Source organism: Gobio gobio, assembly GCF_949357685.1.
Source record: "Gobio gobio genome assembly, chromosome: 24".
Taxonomy (NCBI): domain Eukaryota; kingdom Metazoa; phylum Chordata; class Actinopteri; order Cypriniformes; family Gobionidae; genus Gobio; species Gobio gobio.
Window position 1 is genome coordinate 36,041,863 of NC_137120.1, and position 26,767 is coordinate 36,068,629.

The 26,767-nt window shown below is 40.3% G+C and overlaps 1 protein-coding gene across 1 annotated transcript in view; it reads right to left on the reverse strand.

The window, feature by feature from the left end:
* Positions 1-10,673: 10,673 nt before the first annotated feature.
* gpc5b (glypican 5b) overlaps positions 10,674-26,767 on the reverse strand; it is a 53,727-nt gene continuing 37,633 nt past the window's right edge. Inside the window, exon 8 of the mRNA XM_079808671.1 lies at positions 10,674-12,697. Coding sequence (XP_079664797.1) covers positions 12,497-12,697 — 201 coding nt within the window. The 3' untranslated portion in view covers positions 10,674-12,496. The remainder of the gene's footprint in view (positions 12,698-26,767) is intronic.

Consider the following 26,767-nt stretch of genomic DNA (forward strand, 5'->3'; position numbering starts at 1 on the left):
GGTCTGAGTATTTCACAATCTGCTCAGTTACTGGGATTTTCACGCACAACCATTTCTAGGGTTTACAAAGAATGGTGTGAAAAGGGAAAAACATCCAGTATGCGGCAGTCCTGTGGGCGAAAATGCCTTGTTGATGCTAGAGGTCAGAGGAGAATGGGCCGACTGATTCAAGCTGATAGAAGAGCAACTTTGACTGAAATAACCACTCGTTACAACCGAGGTCTGCAGCAAAGCATTTGTGAAGCCAAAACACGCACAACCTTGAGGCGGATGGGCTACAACAGCAGAAGACCCCACCGGGTACCACTCATCTCCACTACAAATAGGAAAAAGAGGCTACAATTTGCACGAGCTCACCAAAATTGGACAGTTGAAGACTGGAAAAATGTTGCCTGGTCTGATGAGTCTCGATTTCTGTTGAGACATTCAGATGGTAGAGTCAGAATTTGGCGTAAACAGAATGAGAACATGGATCCATCATGTCTTGTTACCACTGTGCAGGCTGGTGGTGGTGGTGTAATGGTGTGGGGGATGTTTTCTTGGCCCACTTTAGGCCCCTTAGTGCCAATTGGGCATTGTTTAAATACCACGGCCTACCTGAGCATTGTTTCTGACCATGTCCATCCCTTTATGACCACCATGTACCCATCCTCTGATGGCTACTTCCAGCAGGATAATGCACCATGTCACAAAGCTCGAATCATTTCAAATTGGTTTCTTGAACATGACAATGAGTTCACTGTACTAAAATGGCCCCACAGTCACCAGATCTCAACCCAATAGAGCATCTTTGGGATGTGGTGGAACGGGAGCTTCGTGCCCTGGATGTGCATCCCACAAATCTCCATCAACTGCAAGATGCTATCCTATCAATATGGGCCAACATTTCTAAAGAATGCTTTCAGCACCTTGTTGAATCAATGCCACGTAGAATTAAGGCAGTTCTGAAGGCGAAAGGGGGTCAAACACAGTATTAGTATGGTGTTCCAAATAATCCTTTAGGTGAGTGTATATATATATATATATACAGCTCTGGAAAAAATTAATAGACCACTTAACATTGAAAATCTATATATAATATAATAAAAAATGATAAAATATACAATAAATAATATTTAGCTTAATACTACTACCTGATGGCACTGTTAAATGAATAAATAAACAAATAAATAAAAACTCACCTCTAAAATTATGTTTCTTTTTACCTGATACCATAAATATCATTCTAACATCAATTCTTTCTGACATTTAACATTGACTTTTCATGACCCAATCAGTTCTTGTAGATCAAATTAAATCCTGCCCACATTTCTTTTTAACTCAAACCTCCTTTTTCACTCATATTAGGGTATTAAAATGAATTAAATCGCACATTGTCGTGCTAAAAGTGAAGATAATTTGCATATAAGACAAATTCGGGTCACACACACACACATCACACACACCCTCTGGTATTGTTTGACCTTCACTAGAGGCTCGAGGTTGGGGGTGTAAAGGTATCTCTCGCGGTCCTTCTTGAATCAGTAATGAGTCCTTCATTACCCAAGCCACGATTCCCAAGAGACGATTGCGGCAGCAGACCCGACACACACCCGCTTAAATGCAACTCTAACCCAGACCGCTGCAGAAAGCAAACACGCACTCTCTTTTGTAACTTATCCTTGCACATTAACAGCATTAATTGATATATTAAGCTGGAGTGATCTTCTTCACTGAGCTCTTGAGTTGGCAGATTGAGTAATGAGGCTTCGCTCACTCTCAACAACAGCGATTCAATAGCGAGGGTGTAGATGTCACTTAATTAATCAAAGGAAAGCTGGAGAGAATGGAGGACGGTCTGGTGGCCAGAACAATCCGAGACCTTCATTTTGGCTTTGACTTTTTTATCGCCACACTACTCGGCCGGTTAAGCAACATACAGAAGACTTATTACAAGGACAGTCCCACAGGAGAAACCTGGGGTTGTGTTTTGCTCAAGGGCGCGATGGTGAAATTGTATGGATCCCCCTCTGGCAAGACGCAAACCTACAACCTTTCGGTTATTGTTCTACAATCTCAACACTACACCAGTGATCCTGCATTGCCAAAGTAGTAATGTGGTCTGTGCACTAAAATATTACACACACAAAGCGCTTAATTTGTGCTATTAAATTATTATTTTTTAAATGTTCCTTTATATACACACACATACACTCCTGGAAAAAAAATTGGGCCAAGTTTAAAACGGTCAAACACAAAGATTTTAATTATCTTAAAGGGATAGTTCACCCAAAAATGAAAATGAACCCCCCCTACTAATTCTACTGTTGAATAAAGTCGTTATTTTGGGGGGGTTTGGCGCACAAAAGTATTCTTGTCGCTTCATAAAATTAAGGTTGAACCACTGGAGTCACATGGACTATTTTAACGAAGTCTTACTATTTTTCTGGGCAGGGCCGGCCCAAGCCTTTATTGGGCCATAAGCAGATTTTTTTTGGGGGGGCTCCTCTCTGCCACCAATATGATTGACTATTGTCAATTCTTGATAATTCGCACATCCATTATCAATTTTATTAGTTGTAGACTGTTCATTTTCTCTGAGCCAATCAGAATCATCCAATGACGTGGCTAGACGTTTTTCTCACTACTGGTCCTGGGTCCTAAACTGTTACCCCAACAGCTTGCTTTCCAAAATTAAAACTTGTTTTCTAAAGAGGAACGATCCGATGTTATCCTGCCCAAATTGCAAAGACAACCAAGAAGTGGCTTGAGAACAAGTCCATCAGGCTCATGTTTTGGCCTTGGTCAGAGTCCATATTTGGTCTCACATTAAACTCAAACGAACTGGGAGACATTTTTCAAGTACCCATAAACAGTTTGAAGCCATTGACATTGAGTGGAACAACTTCCTGTAAAAAGCTGCCTGCAAGTTGGGGAAGGCTATATACATTACTTTATCTACAGTATTTGTTCAACTCTTGCTAATTTCCTAACCAGTGATTAGTGATTAAAATGTTTAAGACCATTAAAAGACCACTAAATATTTTGCCATTTTTGGCTTGGCCCTTTTTTCAGTCCAGGAGTGTGTATATGTAGTAAATTTAGTATGTCATGTCACATATTCAGTTTCCGGCCCCCCCGAAAAAGGATGGATTTAAACAGGCAAATGCTTAAAGGCCCTTTCACACCGGACACATTACGGAAAAACGAAGGGAAAAAGCGAATAGTTCACGTCAAAACCATTCACATCAGCCGCGACACGAATTTGCAACGTCTATGACGTTTCAGAGCTCCAACATTCCAAAACATTTGCGAACATTTGAAAAAAAACACGGACACTTCCTCATCCAGTGAAGACAAGCTTTTTGTTTTCTTTAAAAGACCGAAAAGAAGGTTTTCGGTGCAACCAGTCTGAAGGGGGGTATGCTAATCTTGTACAGGAGCTAAAACTTTTTCATGGCCGGTTGCGCACTTACTTTCGAATGTCCGTGGGACAATTCAGCGTTCGCCGCAAGTTTGATTGACAGGCGATCTGATCAATCACATCACAGAATCTGCCGTTTTGTCCGACAAAGCAGTCAGGAGAGTTAGTAGATTAACGTCGGTGGACTTCAACTTGGAAAAACGGTGTGTACTGACGTCTTTTCCGTCATTTCTTTTAGTGTTCATTCATGTTTATTTCATGCTTATCAATGAACTAGAAGGAAGAGATAATCGGTTCACGAGCAGCTTTAACTGAGGCACTACAGCGTTCACGACACATTAAAGAGCCACAAAACGCTATTTATTGTTTCAATTTCTTAAAAAAAAATGACAATTTCAAAGTTGAGACTTTGTTTCATATCAAAAGTAACCTGCTCTGTCCTGTCTGTCGGCGTGTTGTCAGTGTCCTCTTTGCTCCGCGTGTGTGGTGTGAGAGCGCCATGGCTTGTTGGACATAGCAACAGTAACTAAAGGGGGCGGGTCTTTGCGAACGGTCAATTTGAGGTAGCCTAGCTCCGCCCTCCTACTTCCGCTCAATTTTCATTTTCCTTCAGTACTCCGTCTGGGACTGCGGTATATTCTTAGGTTTTCTCCGAACAAATTTTTACCAGTCCAATCAGCGAACAGAGGGAGTGGCTGAGAGCGATGGCGTTGATGTCGTGCGCTAGTTTGAGTTGTAGTTCAGTAATGGCGGCGGGGAAAGAGCGAGCGAAGCCATTCGGTCTGTTGTGGCACCGCTGCTGAATATCCAGAAGTTAAAGCCGGAGCAAGAACAATCTTTGCTGAGTTTTGTTGGTGGCCATGATGTTGTGGCCCTCCTCCCCACGGGGTTCGGGAAAAGTTTGATTTTCCAGCTCGCTCCGTTAGTGGTGAAGGAGTTGGCTCCTATTCGGACGGTAATTGTTTCTCGTGGGGTCAGAAGGTATTGTCATCATTTACAGGGGCTAGTCAGTGATTTTATTGCCGTCCGTCTCCCACCAACCGCGTAGAAATCCCCGGCCGAATTACCTATTTTTTTAGACAAATGCAAGGTTATATGGTAATTTAAAGGATTAGTTCACTTTTAAATAAACGTTTGCTGATAATTTACTCACCCCCATGTCATCCAAGATGTCCATGTCTTTCTTTCTGCAGTCGAAAAGAAATTAAGGTTTTTGATGAAAACATTCCAGGATTGTTCTCCATATAATGGACTTCAATGGGCTCCAAACGGTTCAAGGTCCAAATGACAGTTTCAGTGCAGCTTCAAAGGGCTTTAAACGATACCAGACGATGAATAAGGGTCTTATCTAGAGAAACGATCAGTTTCTGCGAGAAACCGAGCAGTATTTATGCTATTATATTACCTCTTATCAGACGAACGTGATCATCTCTGAGCTCCGCCATAACTTCCGCTAAGTGAGGTCAAAATACGAACGTGGTCATAGAATATCGATCATAGATGCCTCATTCTACTGATCCGTGCAGGCGCTAATGAGGCATCTACGTATACATCTATGACCACGCTTGTATTTTGACCTCACTTAGCGGAAGTTATGGCAGAGCTCAGAGAAGATCACGTTCAAGGTCCAAACTGTCATTTGGACCTTGAACCGTTTGGGTCCCACTGAAGTGCATTATATGGAGAAAAACCCTGGACTGTTTTCATCCAAAACCTTCATTTCTTTTCGACTGCAGAAAGAAAGACATGGACATCTTGGATGACATGGGGGTGAGTAAATTATCAGCAAAAGTTTATTTAAAAGTGAACTAATACTTTAAGAGTCTATGATTGGATCATTATTGCAGTGATTATTATGTTTCTAGCATGTTGTATGTTTGGCAACAGTTCTTCTAACCCTAATTGATGGAGTGTGTAGCTTCAAGACACATCATGGCCATATTCCAGGATGACAAGTAGAGCTTGACCAAGCATTGATGCACCTCTTGGTGGAAATAACACCACAACATTTATTTTCATCACGAGGTGCATCAACTTTTGGTCCAGATCTTGTATTGACAATGCAAGAGTCCAGCACTCTTTAAAGTCTCCTCCAGCACATCCCATAGACTTTCAATGAATTTGAGGTCTGGACTCAAGAGGTGAAAATGATTCCTCATGCTCCCTCCCAACTATTCTTTCACAGTCTGAGGCTGATGAATCATGGCATTGTCATCCTGGAATATGGCCATGATGTGTCTTCCTACATGGTTGTTTAAGAAATGAAAAGCTACACAATCCATCAATTGGTTGGAAGAACTGTTGCAAACATATAACATGCTAGGTAACATAATAATCATTGAAATAATGATCCAATCATAGCATTTGCCTATATAAATCCAAACAGTGACTTTATTTTGTCCGGGCAGTGTAGATGTGGGCACTCCGAGTATATACAGCACTGTTTGAGATGCAAGAACAAACAAACCAATAAATACTTTGTAGCTTGAGTTTCAAAGTAGCTTCATCCGAACTGAGAGTTTTAGTGGCCTTGTTTTCTACGTTCGGCCTATCAGGTAGTCCAAACTGTAAACTCACACACTGCAGATGTGGGGACACAAACAGTAAACACACACACACTGGTGCTGCTGCGAGATTTCGTTTCATTTGGCTGGAGGTTACAGCCTCAGCAAGTGCTTATCAGACTCTGGTTCCATAAACAGCTGGATAGAGTTACATTTTAAATACCACATTCCCCTCGCGCGCTGCAGAGTCAGAGGTCTACTGACGGACAAAAAAGGACAAAACTAGGACAAAAGTGGAATAAATAAACAAGAAAACAGATAAACTTGTAGCAAAAGAGCATTTGAAGCCATGGCCCTGTGGTGTGTCCTATAGTGTTACATGCTATACTCCATCTAAAACCATTTAAAAGAAAATGTTTTAATCAATATTAGATCAAATTAAATATAATAAAATACTAAATAATAATAGTAATAAAAAATATTACTTTAATATATATTATAAATGTAATTTATTTATATATAAATAGTTGTATTCATTTAAATATTTATAAATACAAACAAATACAATTATTTATTTATAAATAATTATTTTTTGATTGATTGTATGTGTTTATTTATGATGAATATTTTTCATTAATCATGTAATTTCCACCACATCTCAAATTATGTGTTTGTTAAATAGCTAATTTCATAGCTAGCATTTTTATTTATTTATTTTATATATATATATATATATATATATATATATATATATATATATATATATATATATATATATATATATATATATATATATATATATATATATATATAAAAATGTCATTTATTTATTTATAAATACAAATGATTTATTTATTTACATTATATTTTAATCAATATTACATAGTAAAATTAAATCTAATAAAATACTAAATAATAATAATTTTAAAAATAAATTATATAATTTTTTTTTAATATATTATAAATGTAAATTAATTATTTATATTAAAAAAATATTTATATATTTATAAATACAAACAAATACAATTATGTATTTATAAATAACAATTATTTATGGATTGATTGATTGTATGTATTTTTTATGATTAATATTTTTCATTAATCATGTAATTTCATAGCTAGCATATATATATATATATATATATATATATATATATATATATATATATATATATATATATATATATATATATATATATATATATATATATATATATATATAATTTATTTATAAAGTATTAATTTATAAATATTTTTATTGACATTTATATTAAAAACATTCATATAATTCATTTTTTAATTATTATGATTTGTTATTTTATTAGATTTAATTTTATTATGTAATATTTATTATAATATATATACATATGAATATGAAAAATGCTAGCTATGAAATTAGCTATTTAAGACAATTTGAGATGTGGTGGAAATGACATGATTAATGAAAAATATTAATCATAAATAAATAAATACAGTCAATCAATAAAAAATTGTTATTTATAAATAATTTTATTTATTTGTATATATATATAATAAATGTCAATTATTTATATATATATAAATATAAACAAAAACAATTATTTATTTATTTATTAAAAAAAATTATTTATTGATTGATTGTATGTATTTATTTATAAATAAATAAAAACTATTTATTTATATTTTACTCAATATGTTGTAATTTCCATCTCAAATGATGTATTGTGTTTAAATAGTTAATTTCATCTATCTATCTATCTATCTATCTATCTATCTATCTATCTATCTATCTATCTATCTATCTATCTATCTATCTATCTATCTATCTATCTATCTATCTATCTATCTATCTATCTATCTATCTATCTATCTATCTATCTATCTATCTATCTATCTATCTATCTATCTATCTATCTATAAATATAATGACCGTTTAAGATCCTTATGATAGTTGCCCAAACTTTTAAAGGAAAATGTCCATCTAAAGAGTCACAGATTCAAAGATAAAGCCCACCTTGACTCCAAAAACGATAATTTTGTGTTTAACCAGGCAAATGGCTCAAGAAAACATGCCTCGAGTTTAAACACAAGAAACGTCAAGAAAGCTTCAGCTTCCATCCTCGCCGAGCTGTATTAGCATTATTGACGCAGACAGTGACTGCAAACGTCTCAGATCTGACTCTCTGAGGTTCAGCGGGAAACAATCAATGAGGAATTTTATGGACCTCAGAGGAGGCGGGGGCAAAAGAATCACCATTCCTGTCCCGTGTTCGGAAGCACACCAGAAAACAGACCTCGATGGTCTCCATCCATCCGAGGCCGAGCCGAGCTGCAGCAATGCTTATTTGTGTGTGTCGAAGTCACGGTCAATTACGCCGAGGTACGCCTGACGAAAACAAACAATGCATATTGCACAGCTTGTCTGTGTGCTTATCTCAGCATCATTGGACAGAGACACCGAGCATGAAGAGAAAGACGAGAGAGACAGAGCGGTGGGTATCATAACGCCCTGGTCTCCGCTAATGAACCGTTTCCTGCAAAATGAATAATTGATTGATTATGACCAGCTCTGTGGTCGCTGTAGGGGAAACTATACCTCTGTGACCCCGGATGAGACGGGCTGTCATTCAGCAATCCGTTGTTTCATCAACTCGAGGGATTTGAGGGATTTAAAACAGCCGAGCTAGGAATTCATTCCACTGGCTTTTGGGGAAATAAAAATAGATTAAAAATCACTAAAAGCGAGGCTACCTTGGTAAAAGTGTAACGGTAAATTTGTCACCGAATGTAATTCGTTCTCGACAGCTCTTGTTGAAAAACTGTCAGCATGGGTGACAGGAGAAAGACATTTGTTGGATCACTTCTTCATTTTGGCATGAAATCGAAAGATGATCAAGGGTTTTGGTGGCAGGCTGGAGCGAATATAGTAGTTGTTCTTTCTTCAACTAAAGTAATTTTTATATCCAGGTACAAAAAAAAATGTTTTAGTACTTATAGACGTTATGGATTTACTCTTTCCCAGACCCAGACTTGAAAATCCATCATCAAAAATATATATATTTTTTTAAACTATGATAATCCAAACCAGGGTTTCCCAAATGCAGTAGTCATGAATAAATACAAATAAATAAGCAAATAAAACACTTACTAGAACTGATCTCATAAAACTGTAAAATGAAAATAAATCTAAAATTTCAAAAAGAAAAATAATCAAAATTAAATGTTTACTAAAAATCCTATTAAAAAAATAGATGTGTGCCATTTCTAATCAAGCTGTAATTTTGATAATAATCTGCCAATAAAAATGTCAAAAATATAATTTATTTGTGTGTATTTATATAAATGCTAGCTATGGAATTAGCTATTTAAACACACATAATTTGAGACGTCGTGGAAATTACAGTATTTTGGTTAAAATATAAATAAATATTATTTATTTATTTATAAATAAATGTGTAAATAAATATTTGCATTTATAAACAAATAAGTACACACAATAAATCAACAAATAACCATTATTTATAAATACATTTTTGTATTTATTTGTATCAATAATTTTAGAAATAAAAACATTTACAAATAAATAAGTCATTTTATTTATTACTAAATATTTTATAAACAAATAAATTTCATATAAATACTTAATATATATAATATACATAATACTCATACATAACAGGGTATATATATATATATATATATATATATAATCTTTTTTTTTATATAAGTAAACAATTTATTCATTTATAAATAAATCAATAATTATTTAGTTATGAGTAATTTATAAATAAATAAAATATACAATTATACATACATAACATATGCAACATATATATCATTCAGAGGAAATAACAGGGGAATATGAGCATAATTTTCAAAGATTTCTATCAATAAATAACCATTATTTATGAATACCTTTTTGTATTTATTTCTATTTCTAATTTTATGAATAAAAATATTTATAAATAAATAAATTGCATATATATATATATATATATATATATATATATATATATATATATATATATATATATATATATATATATATATATATATATATATATATATATATATATATATATATATATATATTGGGTAAATATTTTTATTTATAAGTAAACAATTTATTCATTTATAAATAAATAATTATTTAGTTATGAGTAATTTATAAATAAATAAATAACATATAAATACATAACATATGTAACATTATTATCATTCAGAGGGAATAACAGGGGAATATGAGCATATTTTTCAAAAATTTCACAAGTCAAAAGTGCCCATATATTGAAGAGATACATTTAATTAAAAATTGAAGATGATTTCATGGGATAATGTCCCAAGAGCAGAGCCTCAGCCAAATTATTCCTGCACTTTGTTACCCAGACTCAACAAATACAAAGCAGGAATTGTTAAAGCGGGGATGCTATTTGGAAATGTATCCGAGAGAAATGGACAAAGATGCATGACCTTATAGAAGCGGCACCGAGGCTGGACTCTGAGCAGCAGAGCAAAGGAACAGCGGGCGTTCCTTGAAAAATGGTGCAATAACTCGCTACACACAATTCTATTCATCTATTATAAGGTGAAATCCATTATTTAGTCCAAACCCCTGAGCGCACCCGACGTACACTAGTGAAGCAGAGCACAGATCTAAGAACAATACTCCATTAAAGCTTAATCATTTGCTATAAAGCATTTGTTTTCAATGATAAAATATGATATAAATGTGACCCTGGACCTGCACAAAGCCAGTCATAAGGCTCATTTTTTTATTTTTTTTTATTGAGATGTATACATAACCTGAAAGCTGAATAAATAGTCTGGTTTGTTAGGATAGTACAATATTTGGCCGAGATACAACTATTAGAAAATCTGGAATCTGAGGGTACAAATAAATCTAAATATTGAGAAAATCGCCTTTAAAGTTGACCAAATGAAGTCCTTTTTTAGATATATTTACGGTACAGGGCTCGACATTAAGCCTGTTCACACGCTTGTCCTTCAGACAAGTAAATCTGTCATTCACTTGTCCGAGTAAAATATTTGCTTGTCCGGATTTTTTGTACATATAATCTATACTGAAGCAATATTCTCACCAGTGTTTAATCAGCTTTGACATATTTAAATATGCATATTTGTCATATTTGTACCTTTTTATAAAGGGCATTTTCCATAATCTTATTAAATATAGGGTATGCTTCGGCTTTCCTTTTATATTCTTAAATTTGATCAATAAATTAAATTAGAATAAGACACTATAGGCTGTTACCAATCAAATTCAATCATTTACACTGAAAAATTACAACTGCATTAAATAATGTTATGAGATTATTTTAAATATTTTTGAATATACAAATAAGAAATGTTGGAAAGATGAAACTAAACCACCAGTAGGTGGCAGCATGTGACCGTCTTAATGAGCGAGTCATTGAGTCGATTCAGTGAAACGGCTGAATCATTCAAGAATTTGGCGGTCGTTTACGAATAGGCCATTGAATCTTTGATTCAACCGATTCACTAAAACGCTGAATCATTCACTAACACACGCTGTTGCTGTGAGATGGGTTACGGTTCTGTTGTGATATTTGTTTGGAACTATTTTCGCTGCTGAAATAGAACAAAAACAGTCCATATTGCTTCTAAAATGTAAGTGACTTAATGTTAAATTGTTTATGGAACTGGCGTATGAAATCAGTGTCATTTTCAGTCGTGATAGTATTCAGGAAAACAACACTCTTGTTAGTGTAATGTTGCTTAACTGTATCATATGTTATAAATATAAAAACTGCACTATTTTAACTGTGTATGTTAACTGAGTTTCTGTGTGTGAGCGGCGCTCATTTGTTTTCGAGAGGCTGCGCGAGCCTCAACAGCTCAACCTTGTTAACTTCAGTTCGTTTTATATTATTATCCACTATCGATCTCCACTTACACTAACTGAATGCAGAATCATTATTGCACTTTGGTGATTTTTTTGTTTTGACGTTTTAACCAGGATACTTGTCCGTCGGGCAAGTAAAATAGTTTTTCACTTGCCCCTTCAAAAAATCCACTTGTCCCGGACAAGCGTTAATGTCGAGCCCTGGGGTAGGAAATTTACAAAATATCTTCATGGAACGTAATATTTACTTAATATCCTAATGATTTTTGGCATAAAAGAAAAATCTATAATTTTGACCCAAACAATGTACTGTATACTCGTCTGACTTATGACCGGTTTTGTGGTCCAGGGTCACAAATAGTATGATAAACACAGTATGATTTGTATTATTTTTATTGTTTTAAACTTAAACTCCATTCAGTTTTGTTTTGATTTATGCTTAAAAAAGAAGTAAAATATTTCTTACCACATTGGGAACTAGTTTTTGTTTGTTTGACCTAATTTTGCTTTGATTTATGGCAAAAACAACAAGAAGAAACAAGTGTATTATATTTTTGAACATAAACCTCATTCAATATAGTTTAGATTTATGCTTATAATAGCCTTGTTGTGATCGGCCCTGTAAATAATGAGAAGATACTGCCCTCTTAAAACAAACACAAGACAGTAAATGGCTCTGGGTTTCTTAGCAACATGGGTACCATGTCCTCTCCTGGGACCTGTAGATCAAGTAAATACAGAGAGGCAGTTGTCTTTGAGCCGCAGATGTGGAGGACGAGCAAACTCACCTGTCTCTTCCCCGCGCCCCGATCCTTGACAACCGTCTTCATCATCGCACTCGCCGCTGCCATCTGCCATGCCACCGCCGCCGCTGGTCTCGACATCCTCACGACCATCTGTTCCTAAACCCGTCTCACTCCACATCTCCTGTGACAAAACAGAAATCACAGGACAGCTCTGACATCAGACACATGAGATTTAAACAAGTTTCATTGGCTGAAATAATTACATCGGTCAAGATTATTTATGTTTAAAGGACAACTCCGGTGAAAAATGAACCTAGGGGTAATCAACACACACTGTAAAAAACGTACGTGATTTTAATGGTAAAAGACTGTAAAAGTGCTGCGGTGTTTCCGTACTATATACGGTGAATAACTGTAATAGATCTTACCTTACATTTAATTAGGGTTGGGTATCGTTTGGGTTTTTTTCGATTCCGGTGCCAAACCGATACTTTTAAAACGGTACCGGTGCCTAAACCGATACTAAAAAAAAAAAAAAAAAGGCCACAAAACGAGGTGGATGACATTAAATGGATTTTTATTTATTTATTTTTTATTTAAATTGAACCATTTATTAAAAGTTTAATGTATACTTAAATGTATGAATATAAATAAATACAAAACACAATTTACTTATTTACAAATTATTATTGACTTTAATAATTCACAGTAAAACCTAATAGCCACCTAACCCGACTACAACAAGCCTAATATAACTCTAAATAACAGTTACAGTAATAACAGCAGTAGTCTGTATTCTTGCTCTGCTACAAACCAGCTTCGAGCTTCAGCTTTATTTTGAAATATGATCATATTCTCTGGCTAAATATTTTAGAACGTATCGCTGACAGCTCAGCTGTATCGGGTTTATTTCGTTTTTTCTTTTTATTCAAAATATTCACAAACTTCTTAACTGTGTCATGAACTATCTAATGTTCAAATGTGTGTTGATCTATAAAGCGCAATGGGCGGCGCCATGTTAGTTTGCGCCTCAGAATCGGATCTGTCGGATTTACAACACTTGAGTTCATTCTCGTCTCATGAAATACATGAAAGTAAGTGACTAGTGAACTGGAAGAAGAATAGAGTAAACTATATAGCTACTATATAATGTGCATGTATCTGATGTGAATAAAACACGTTACGTTAGTCAAATTATAACCGTCTGAAAGGATTGTCATTGCCGCTTTCATAGACATCAGTGTGTGTTTTTTGCTAGTAGCCTACTTATGAGCATTTAAATGTCTGAAACCTGAAATAAACATGATGTGGTTGAAAACACTGAATTGTTTTCATGAGTTGTGATGTGACCAGCGCTGAGCGTCTGTCTCTGGCTCAGCCAAAGCGCGAAAGCACGTTTGAATTTTGGCACCGAAATGAGGAACCGAAATCTGCGTTCTGATTCGGTCCGGTACATACCGGTTATATAAGTACCCAACCCTACATTTAATTTAATTTTACAGTAAAATACCATTCAATTTACAGTTTTTGGAAGTGAAAAAGAACAAGTCATTGTGTAATTTACAGCAAAAAAACGTAAATTGACAATCCCAGAATTCCCTGCGTGACACTTCACATTTGATGTATTTTCATTTAAATAACCATGTTTCTTCAATTTTTTTTCTAATCAGTTATGTACATTAGGGTTTTATGTTACATCTGATGTTGTTAAATTAATGTTTATTGCATTTTTATTGCAGTGTTACCATGATGGTGTTTAGTGTTTGTGTGAATGACACCTTCCGTATATTAGTATTGTCCTCCTAATGCTTGTGATGAGGTCTCTCTTCTCCACTATGATTGGTGTGATTAAAGCTTTGATTTATCATGTGACTCTCATCACCACTGTATTTGGTGGTTGTCCGTATATATCAAAGGTACATAACAGATATTAATATTTCAATAGGTTGGTAATTTAACATTATTTCAGTTAATGAAATATTTTTTTTACTGTAAATGTTTACAATGTACATGTAATAATTACAATATAAACCTTTAAATTATACGGTTTTGAACTGTAAAATAGACCAGCCATTCCCAAACTGTGGTCCGCGGACCACTAGTGGTCCGTGAGGGTACTGCAGGTGGTCCGTGGAAAGGCAAAATACTTTTTTTTTTTACCTTCATTTTACCAGGAAATTCCCATAAAAATAAAAAGTAAAAAGAATATGTAGACCTATATTGATATAAAATTTAAATTAAATTGTCATGTTATTGTGTGATTACTAAAATAGGCTAGTGGCGCTCGGCCGTGACGTTCAAGTTCAGTGCCTCACTTTTTGAGGACTTGTAAACTTTAAATAATAACTCTAATAATTCCCTAAATATGCCAAAGGTTTTGAAATGTTGACTATATCCAAGTGTTCTTATTACTGTATAGATTTCACACTCCATTGCAAAATAAGCCCGTTGTTTAAATGAACCCGATTATGCACTTGAGTAAATAAATAAAATAAATATGTGGCAGCCGTTGTATACAGTAAACTTTCTTTTAACAAGCCTGTTGTACTGATGTGATGACCAGTTATAGTTTTAGTGCTAGTAAGCCTATTTAGAGGTGCGGATTAATTCAGGTAGGTCTGTGTGTAGACATAATTTTATTATGTGTATTATGAGGTGGTCCGCGAAATTTCTTGATTACAACTAGTGGTCCACACACACAAAAAGTTTGAAAACCCCTGAAATAGACAGTAAACTAAGTGCTATTCCGAAAAACCTAAAATGTCGCTACCGTATTTTTCACAGTAAAGTTCTGGCAAACACAGCTACGGGTTTTTTTACGTTTTTTTTTTTTTTCCAGACAGTATTTTTCTGTTTTTAAACAGACATTTTCTGGCACCCCTGCTGCCAGAAAATTACAGTTTTTTTAAAGTTAGTTTTTTTACAGTGCATGGTTACCGAGTAGATCGTTCTCTGGGATGCGTTTTCATGAAAATCGAATGTAAAGAATTAGCTTATAACGCTAGTCTATGGGGCATATAATAAGTAAAATTAAATTGTTAGTTAATACCACTAACAAGGCTCAAAATAGCCTCTCGCTAACACGGTATCATAATGAGGGTCCCTACATGCAAACCGAAGCATTGAGAACTTTTCTCAGTTTAATAAGAAGATACTTTATCAAGACCGTGCATTACATACACAGACAGGAGCCATCTTGGAAAACAGTCTCGACAAGTCGAGCCACGGTTGAATAATCCACCATCTCTTTAGTGTGTATCCTTTGGAGGCACTAGTCTCTTTTGCGCTCAGTTTTTTTTTTTTTTTTTTTTTTTTTCTCTGTTGCGTTCAGTCCTTTCTTCCGGAAACAACGGACCATATGAGATTCCAAGTCACAGTTCATCATTTAGCACAACGTTCGTGGCTCGACTTGTCGAGACTGTTTTCCAGACTGTCTGTATACGCGTAATGTACTATATATGTATAAAGTATCTTCTTCTTATTTGTACAATTACCAAGTTCTCAATGCTTCGGTTTGCATGTAGGGACCCTCATTATGCTACCGTGTTAGTGTGAGGCTATTTTGAGCCTTGTTAGTGGTATTAACTAGCGATTTAATTTTACTTATTATATGCCTCATATACTAGCGTTATAAGCTAATCTGTTTTTAGAGATAAAACTCTTTACATTCGATTTTCATGAAAACGCATCCCAGAGAACGATCTACTCGGTAACCATGTGTTAATTACCCCAGGTTCATTTTTCACCGGAGTTGTCCTTTAAGTCTCCAAAAAAATGTTATTTTAATGATTGTTTTATTACTAAAATAATTAGCGACAACAAGAACATATATATATGTGTGTATATATATATATATATATATATATATATATATATATATATATATATATATATATATATATATATATATATATATATATATATATATATATATATATATATATATATATATATATATATATATATATATATTGTGACGAGTCTCTCTGGGCATATCAGCGTCGCCCTGGCAACCAACGCACGGCACCTGCACAACCTCATCACGGGCTGATCGGTCACAGCTGCACCCGATCAGCGAGAGGGTGTAAAAGCCGCTGCCGCTCTCACTTGAGCAGACACCCGTCTCATGCTGAACGTGCTGGAACTAACCCTTTCTCTCTACCCTCACAGAAGGCAGCGAGTGACCGACAGCCCGACTGAGCACGCCTGGACACCCACCTTCACGAGCACGAGGATTTCACAGGAACACCAGCCACGACGACAGCACGCACCTTTGTCTCACCGTTTTGCACCGATTCCCCAAAGTACACAATAAATCCACCCTCCGGGGTTCACTTTGCACGAGCAACCTTGTTGTGTGATTTCTCACCCGTGACATCTGGTGGAGAATGCGGGCAACTGCATGAGAAATCACACACAAGTGTTTGCAGTCTTCACCGCACTAATATATTTTTTTGTTCTCTTTCTGTGCACCACCCCAGCACCGATCGGCGCTCTCTCTTCCTTTGGAGATGGAGGAAATACTGCAGCGCCTCACTTAAGTCAGCATCCGCCAGCAGCAGATCGTAGAGCATCTGGCCACTCGGCAGGGCAGAGCTGAAGAAGAGATCGCCGCCCTTCATGCCCGGGCGGCCCAGTCGGTTCCACTACCTGACCCCCGCATGCGAGCGACTCGGCTGCTGCCTAAGATGACGGATCACGACGATGTTGAAGCATATCTCCAAATCTTTGAAACAACGGCCAATCAGGAAGAATGGCCTGCCGACGACTGGGCTACCGCGCTGGCTCCTCTCCTAACCGGTGAAGCCCAGCGAGCTTATTTCTCCCTTCCTCCTGCGATCACGAACGACTACAAGGAAGTGAAACGAGAGATCCTTGCCCGGTTGGGGCTTTCTCCCATCTGCGCAGCGCAACAATTCCATGAGTGGGAGTTTAAAGGTCGGATGCCAGCGCGGGCCCAGGCCGCGGATCTCGTCCGATTGGCTCAACATTGGCTTCTGGACGAGAAGCCCACCGCTGATCAGGTAGTGGAACGAGTGGTCGTCGATCGCCTCCTCCGCGCTCTGCCTCGGTCCCATCGTCAGGCTGTGGGTATGAGGAACCCCACCACTGTCCTCGGTCTGGTGGAGGCGATCGAGCTGGCGGATGCGGTCCACCAGCGAGAGGCCGGAGAGAGAGCGCCGCCGTTTCCCCGGAGGGTGGTCCAGGAGCGACGCACGCCGGAGGGCACCTCGCGCGCAGTTGGCAGACCGGCAGTTCCGTTTCCGGTGGACGAGCCCATGCCCACCGCCGAACCAACGACGCCCCCGCGGGCTTGGCTGGCGGGCTGCATCGTACACCAGCACGTCCCACCTGCAGCTCCAGAGGCGGACGTCCAGCTGAATGGTCACCCCATCCGGGCGCTTCTGGACTCGGGCAGCGCAGTCACCCTCATCCAGGCTCGTCTATGTCCGCCTCACCCTGGCCAAAAGAGTTACCTCCCGATCACGTGTGTGCATGGAGACACCCAACAAGTACCCGCTCGCCGTGTGAACATCGCTGCCGCCCATGGCACCTGGTCCGTCGAAGCCGGATTGGTAAAGAACCTTCCGGTCCCGCTAGTGCTTGGAAGAGATTGGCCAGGGTTTGGCCGCCTGCTCGCCGCCATCGCTCAGCCCGCCAGCCCGGAACGGAACTGCCGCCGTCGTCGCCGGCCACAAAGATGGCGCCGCCGGCCGGCGCTGCTAGCTTCGGACAGCGGGAGAGATGGTGAGTCCCCCTCGTTAAATTCTAATCTATTCTATGATGTGTTCCAGCAGGCCAGCGAGGGGGGCTCTTTTGCCAAAGAACAGCGGGAGGACGATCGCCTAAAGCACTGCTGGAGTCAGGTCAGGACGGTGGACGGAAAAGACGTCCTCCCACGGCCCCATCCTCTCCCGCACTTTGTGGTCCGAAGCGGTCTGCTATACTGCGTGGCTCAGCGAAGGGGGGAGGAGAAGGAGCTTCTGGTCGTCCCGCGGACGAAAACGGAGACCATCCTCGAACTGGCCCACTCCCATCCAATGGCAGGTCACCTAGGAGCGGCTAACACCATCCAGAGGATCCGGGATCGCTTTCACTGGCCGGGCCTGGAGGCGGATGTGAAGGGATTCTGTAAGGCCTGCCCGACCTGCCAACGCACGGCGCCCAGGACTCCTCCCCCCAGCCCGCTGATTCCTTTACCCATCATCGAGGTGCCCTTCGAGCGCATTGGAATGGATCTGGTGGGGCCGTTGCCTAAGTCTGCCCGAGGGCATGAACACATCCTCGTCATCGTGGACTACGCCACCCGGTATCCAGAAGCAGTCCCCCTGCGGAAAGCCACAGCGAAAGCCATCGCCCAGGAGCTGTTTCTGTTGGCCAGCCGGGTCGGCCTCCCGACCGAGATACTGTCTGACCAGGGAACACCGTTCATGTCCCGGCTAATGGCAGACCTCTGCAGGCTGCTGGGGGTGAAACAGTTGAGGACCACTGTGTACCACCCGCAAACCGACGGACTCGTGGAACGCTTCAATCAGACTCTCAAACAGATGCTTCGAAGGGTAGCGGCGGAGGACAAGCGGGACTGGGACCTGATGATCCCCTACGTCCTCTTCGGCATCCGTGAGGTCCCACAAGCCTCAACTGGTTTCACCCCCTTCGAGCTCCTCTTCGGCCGCCAGCCCCGGGGCCTGCTGGATGTGGCACGGGAGGCCTGGGAACAGCAGCCTGCCCCTCATCGCACGGTCATCGAACACGTCACCCAGATGAGGGAGAGGATCGACCGTGTCATGCCATTAGTCCGGGAGCATCTCAGCAAGGCACAACAGGCCCAACAACGCCATTACAACCGGGCAGCCCAACCACGGGAGTTCCAGCCGGGAGACCGAGTGATGGTCTTGGTCCCTACGTCCGCCTGCAAATTCCTGGCGTCATGGCAAGGGCCGTACACCGTGGTGGAGAAGGTTGGTCCCGTGACGTACCGGGTACGCCAACCGGGAAGAAGACGGACGGAGCAGTTATACCACATCAACCTACTGAAGAAGTGGCAAGGGACCCGAGACCAGCTCGCGCCCTGAGTCTCACCGATCCCGTGGTTGTGGACATGGACCCCCACCTGTCGGCTGCCCAGAAGACCGAGCTGCAGAACCTGGTCAGACAGTTCACGGATGTGTTCTCCTCTAGGCCCGGGCAGACCAACGTCATCCACCATGACATCAGGACCGCCCCTGGAGTCATCGTCAGGCAACGGCCCTACCGAGTCCCAGAAGCTCGTCGGCAGGCTATTGAGGAGGAGATCCAGGAAATGCTGAAGTTGGGGGTGATAGAACCATCGCGCAGCCCATGGTCCAGCCCCATCGTGATGGTACCCAAGCCGGATGGCACCCTCCGCTTTTGTAATGACTTCCGCCGGCTCAACGAAGTCTCCGAGTTCGACGGCTATCCCATGCCTCGGGTCGACGAGCTGCTGGACCGCCTGGGGAGGGCCCGGTACATCACGACTCTGGACCTCACCAAGGGTTACTGGCAGGTACCTCTCACTCCCTCCGCTAAATCAAAGACTGCTTTCTCTACCCCTAGTGGACACTGGCAGTACCGGACCCTCCCCTTCGGCCTACACGGGGCCCCTGCGACCTTCCAACGCATGATGGACGTCATCCTACGGCCCCACCAAGCGTACGCGGCCGCGTATTTGGATGACGTCGTGGTGCACTCCGAGGCATGGGAGGAACATCTGGAACGTCTGCGGAGGGTGCTCTCGGAGCTCCGGCGGGCTGGACTGACCGCCAACCCCCGCAAATGCCACCTCGCGCTCTCTGAGGCGAAGTACCTGGGATTCCAGGTTGGCCGGGGCCTCATCAGGCCCCAGGAGAAGAAGGTGGAAGCCATCCGCAACGCACCAAGACCACAGACAAAGTCCCAGGTACGCGCCTTTTTGGGGTTGGCGGGGTACTATCGCTGTTTCATCCCCAACTTCTCCTCTGTAGCCGCCCCCCTGACAGACCTGACCAGGAAGGGGCAGCCCGAGAAGACCTGCTGGACGTCGGCCGCCGAAGAGGCCTTCGCCCAACTCAAGACGGCCCTGACAGCGTCTCCGGTACTCCGCGCCCCTGATTTCGGCTGTCCCTTCCTGCTGCAAACGGATGCTTCCTACACCGGACTGGGAGCCGTCCTTTCTCAAGTCCAGGAAGGTGAGGAACATCCCATACTCTACATCAGCAGAAAGCTGTCCCCGGCAGAGAAGAACTACGCCGCCGTCGAGAAGGAGGCCCTGGCCATCAAGTGGGCAGTCCTGGAGCTGCGGTACTACCTCCTCGGCCGTAAGTTCACCCTGCTGACCGACCATGCTCCTCTCCAATGGATGGCCCGGGCGAAGGATACCAACGCCAGGGTGACCCGCTGGTTCCTCGCGCTCCAGGACTTCCACTTCGAAGTACGACATCGGGCCGGGGCCGCCAACGCCAACGCTGATGGACTCTCACGGATGTGGGCAGCTTTTTCAGGTCTGTCAGGGGTCATTCCCCACCCACCCCTTGTTTCACCCCTACTGTCTCCTCTCGTTCCCAGGGCCAGAACGACGCTTAGGGGGGGGGAATGTGACGAGTCTCTCTGGGCATATCAGCGTCGCCCTGGCAACCAACGCACGGCACCTGCACAACCTCATCACGGGCTGATCGGTCACAGCTGCACCCGATCAGCGAGAGGGTGTAAAAGCCGCTGCCGCTCTCACTTGAGCAGACACCCGTCTCATGCTGAACGTGCTGGAACTAACCCTTTCTCTCTACCCTCACAGAAGGCAGCGAGTGACCGACAGCCCGACTGAGCACGCCTGGACACCCACCTTCACGAGCACGAGGATTTCACAGGAACACCAGCCACGACGACAGCACGCACCTTTGTCTCACCGTTTTGCACCGATTCCCCAAAGTACACAATAAATCCACCCTCCGGGGTTCACTTTGCACGAGCAACCTTGTTGTGTGATTTCTCACCCGTGACTATATATATATATATATATATATATATATATATATATATATGGGGTGGGGGACAATCCAACGTTCTCCATTGACTTTGCATTGCGTGAGGTTGCCTCCTTGTCATTTGGGACTTATAACAAAAAACAGAACAATGTCTAAAAGCTGCTATGTGACAAAGTGTACAGCAAACAAGCTAAAAAAACACAGAAATAAGTTTTTATAAGCTATCGACCCAAGAAACAGAGCGTTTAAGGAGACAAAAGTGGATACAGGCAATAAGACGTGAAGCTTCAGCAGGAAGAATGGGTACATTTTGGGATCCTGACACTCAGTATGCCTATATGTGCAGTAAACATTTTGTCACTGTTAAGTCAAATATCCAAATGTCAGTTTTATAAATGATATTTACTGTCGCTAATCACGTTCCCCTCTAGGGGGCGTAGTTCTCAGTGTAATATAACGTGTCGCGCTCTGTCTCGATGGCCTGTATTCACTTTTCTGTCCTTATAAGCTCATTTTTTGGGTCAACAGTTTATAAAAACTTTGGGTTTTTGGTTCTGGGTTTTGTTTAGCTTGTTTGCTGTACACTTTGTCACTTAGCAGCTTTTAGACATTGTTCTGTTTTTTGTTATAAGTCTGAAATGACAAGGAGGCAGCCTCGCGCAATGCAAAGTCAATGGAGAACGTTTGACCCCCCCCCCCCATCTTCAGATTCTGACGCGTGTCACACTGTCTCTATTGTGCCAAGTGTAAAAGTTTGGTGGAGGGGGGATTATGGTGTGGGGGTTGTTTTTCAGGGATTGGGCTTGGCCCATTAGTTCAAGTGAAAGGAACTCTTAATGCTTCAGCATACCACGACATTTTGGACAATTTCATGCTCCCAACTTTGTGGGAACAGTTTGGCCTGCACAGAGGCCAAAACTTAACCCGATAGAACACCTTTGGGATGAATTAGAGCCGAGACTGTGAGCCAGGCCTTCTCGTCCAACATCAGTGCCTGACCTCACAAATGCGCTTCAAGAAGAATGGTCAAAAATTCCTATAAACACACTCCTAAACCTTGTGGAAAGCCTTCCCAGTTGAGTTGAAGCTGTTAGAGCTGCAAAAAAATCTGTATCACTGTCATTTTTTTTTTTTTTACATACACTCAACTTGGATGTTTTCAGTCATTTCAACTTAAATTACATTAAACTAACTTAAATAAACGAGTTGAATCTTGTGTAACTTATACAAAAGTTGAAAATTGCTTAACTTATTATGATGAGAAAAAAAAACTAAAAGGCATACATTGACTCCAACATAATCAGGTATTAATATTTAGTTGTCTCTCTCTTGTTTTTGTGTGTGTTCATAATTTCTTTGTATGACAACCTGGCCAGTTATTATGTCTGCACAATTTGGCATGTTTCAATGCATTTATTACAAATCAAACAAAAGACTTCACGCACAACTATGCAATATGCTTACAAAATCTTACATTTTTCCGGACATCAATTATGGCAATAACTGTGTACACACACACACACACACACACACACACACACACACACACACACACACACACACACACACACACACACACACACACACACACACACACACACACACACACACACACACACACACACACACACACACACACACACACACACACACACACACACACACACACACGTTTGTTTTTGTGAAATGTGAGGACATTCCATAGGCGTAATGGTTTTTATACCGTACAAACCGTATTTTTATAACCATATTTCACCCTCTTTTTGTAATACCTATGTCATACCCATGCCATTATACACATTTGTGTCCTGATATTTCACAAAAACATGCCCACACACACACACACACACACACACACACACACACACACACACACACACACACACACACACACACACACACACACACACACACACACACACACACACACACAATTATTTAAATAAAAATGTATGAACAATGAAATTGTTGAACAAATGAAAAGTGTGTGTTTGTGTATAAGTTGTAAACTACTACCTTATGTAATGTTTAAAATGTACACATTTGGAAATTATTAATAATAAACCATTAAGGCTATTTTAATACCTCCTTTTCGTTCTTTCTAGGGAATGTCCAACTTGATACAAGCTCCAGTTGGTGCACCATAACAAATACAGCAGCTCTGTTCTCAAATTCACGAGCTGTAATAGTGGAATTTTCCTGAAATGACTCCCTCTGAAGCGAGTAACTGAGTCGAGATCACCCATCACGTCCAAATAGCCCCATGTGTTCCAACAAAGGCTTCCAGGCAAGCAGTCAAGGCTCATAACAGCAGCATTCCAGCACACTAAACATGGATTCACTCAAGTGCAAATTCCATTTTCACAGCGAGAGAATATTAAACACGTGCAGTTGCGAGGCATTTCAGAACTGTTTAGAAAAACAGCTCTGGGAATCGCAGAAGTGCATAATTCATAACATCTTAACTGAGTTATTTTTTGGCTCCCCGTTGTTTCTGCGTTCATATTCTGTCTCACTTTCTAATTTGTTTTTAACACAGAGAAGTGCAAAACAACTTCATAGAACCAAGGACACAATCACAGCCAATCGGAACATAACTGATGTTTAAAATTCAGTGGAGCAAGATGTTGGACCAATGAGATTTCACTGTAGGCGTGGCTACCCCGTGTGACCTGACAAAAGCAGAAACTAAGCGACGAAGAAAATTCTTCTGCTTGATGCTGATAATGATTTTCATGTTATGACTGAAACCTGATAAATGGCAAATATTAAAGGGTTAGTTCACCCAAAAATGAAAATTCTGTCATTAATTACTTACCCTCATGTCGTTGGACACCCGTAAGACCTCCGTTCATCTTCAGAACACAAATGAAGATATTTTAGTTGAAATCTGATGGCTCTGAAAGGCCTCCATTGGCACAATGCACGGTTCACTCTCAAGACCCTTAAAAGGTACTAAAGACGTCGTTACAAAGTCCATCTCACTACAGTGGTTCTACAATAACTTTATGAATCGGCGAGAATAGTTTTTGTGTGCAAAAAAACCCTAAATAACGACTTGTATAGTGATGACGATTTCAAAACAAGGCATCATGAAGCTTTGAAGCGTTATGAATCAGCGAGTCGAATCAGCGGTTTGAATCGGCAAATTTCAGCAGTTTGACACGCGATCCGAATCATGATTCGACTCACTGATTCATAACGCTCCAAACTGCTGAATCGACTCACTGATTCATAACGCTCCAAACTGCTGAATCGACTCACTGATTCATAACGCTTCGAAGCTTCATGATGCCGTGTTTTGAAATCGTCATCACTATACAAGTCGTTATTTAGGGTTTTTTTGCACACAAAAACTATTCTCGCCGATTCATAAAGTTATTGTAGAACCACTGTAGTGAGATGGACTTTGTAACGACGTCTTTAGTACCTTTTAAGGGTCTTAAGAGTGAACCGTGCATTGTGCCAATGGAGGCCTTTCAGAGCCATCAGATTTCAACTAAAATATCTTCATTTGTGTTCTGAAGATGAACGGAGGTCTTACGGGTGTCCAACGACATGAGGGTAAGTAATTAATGACAGAATTTTCATTTTTGGGTGAACTAACCCTTTAAATTATTGTCTAGTAAATAAAAAAATAAAACACTAACAATTCAAATTAATCAGTTTAAATGCTATAAGTTTAGGCCCTGTAACATTACATGTAGCCATTACATTACGAAGTGAATAACACTGACAATCTCTTCATCACGGCACCTGTTAGTGGGTGGGATATATTAGGCAGCAAGTGAACATTTTGTCCTTAAAGTTGATGTGTTAGAAGCAGGAAAAATTGGCAAGCGTAAGGATTTGAGCGAGTTTGACTAGGGCCAAATTGTGATGGCTGGACAACTGGGTCAGAGCATCTCCAAAACTGCAGCTCTTGTGGGGTGTTCCCGGTCTGCAGTGGTCAGTCTCTATCAAAAGTGCTCCAAGGAAGGAACAGTGGAGAACCGGCGACAGGGTCATGGGTGGCCAAGGCTCACTTGGGTCCTGCCATCCATGTGGATGTTACTTTGACACGTACCACCTACCTAAGCATTGTTGCAGACCATGTACACCCTTTCATGGAAACGGTATTCCCTGGTGGCTGTGGCTCTTTCAGCAGGATAATGCGCCGCCACAAAGCAAAAACAACGAGTTTGAGGTGTAGACTTGGCCTCCAAATTCCCCAGATCTCAATCCAATCGAGCATCTGTGGAATGTGCGGAACAAACAAGTCCGATCCATGGAGGCCCCACCTCGCAACTTACAGGACTTAAAGGATCTGCTGCTTACATCTTGGTGTCAGATACCACAGCACACCTTCAGGGGTCTAGTGGAGTCCATGCCTCGACGGGTCAGGGCTGTTTTGACAGCAAAAGTGGGACCAACACAATATTAGGACGGTGGTCATAATGTTATGGCTGATGCCTGATATATTAGTGCTGTCAAATTGAGTAATCGCGATTAATCGCATCTAACATAAAATAAATGTGTTTGTGTCTGTATGATGTATGTATAGACACAAACACACACATTTACAATCGCGATTAATCAATTTGACAGCACTAATATATATACAACAATAAGAAAATATTAAAATTTAGTATTTATAGTTTAATTATTTAATCATTTTAAATGTATTATTATTTAAATATTCAATATTTTTTTCAATAATAACTACTGTTATTTACTATGTAATCATTTTAAAAACTAAACACGTATGAAAAATAAATAAAGTCTGCCGTTATGATAGATTAGGATAAAAAAATCCTTATTTTAGGTGGCTAAAAGTTGAACAATGAATATCCAGATTTCATTGATTGTATATTGTACTACATTCAAGCACACTTGGAATTCAATTTCCTTGCATTCTGTTTCTCCCTGACGGAGGAACGCAACACAATTTAATTCCACAGTGACTTTGTGGAAAACGTCCCCCAGGGGACTGTTAATTAACTGCCGTATAATTAATTATGCCACGCGTCAGACGAACACCATGGCAACAACAGACCGAACAGACTGTCCTTTCCCAGCGCGTCCACCCCCTTCTATTGAGATAAAATAGCGACATACTTATTAGTGCTTTCTTTTTTGCCTTGCCTGGTTCATTATTCAATTTAGCCGCACATTAACTTTTAATTGTTTTGTTTGTGATAAGAGAAGAAACAATTAAAGAAAGACCTCTCGCCCTCCACACTGAGTCATGAGCATGTCGGTATTAAATTGACATGGATGAATTAAAATAC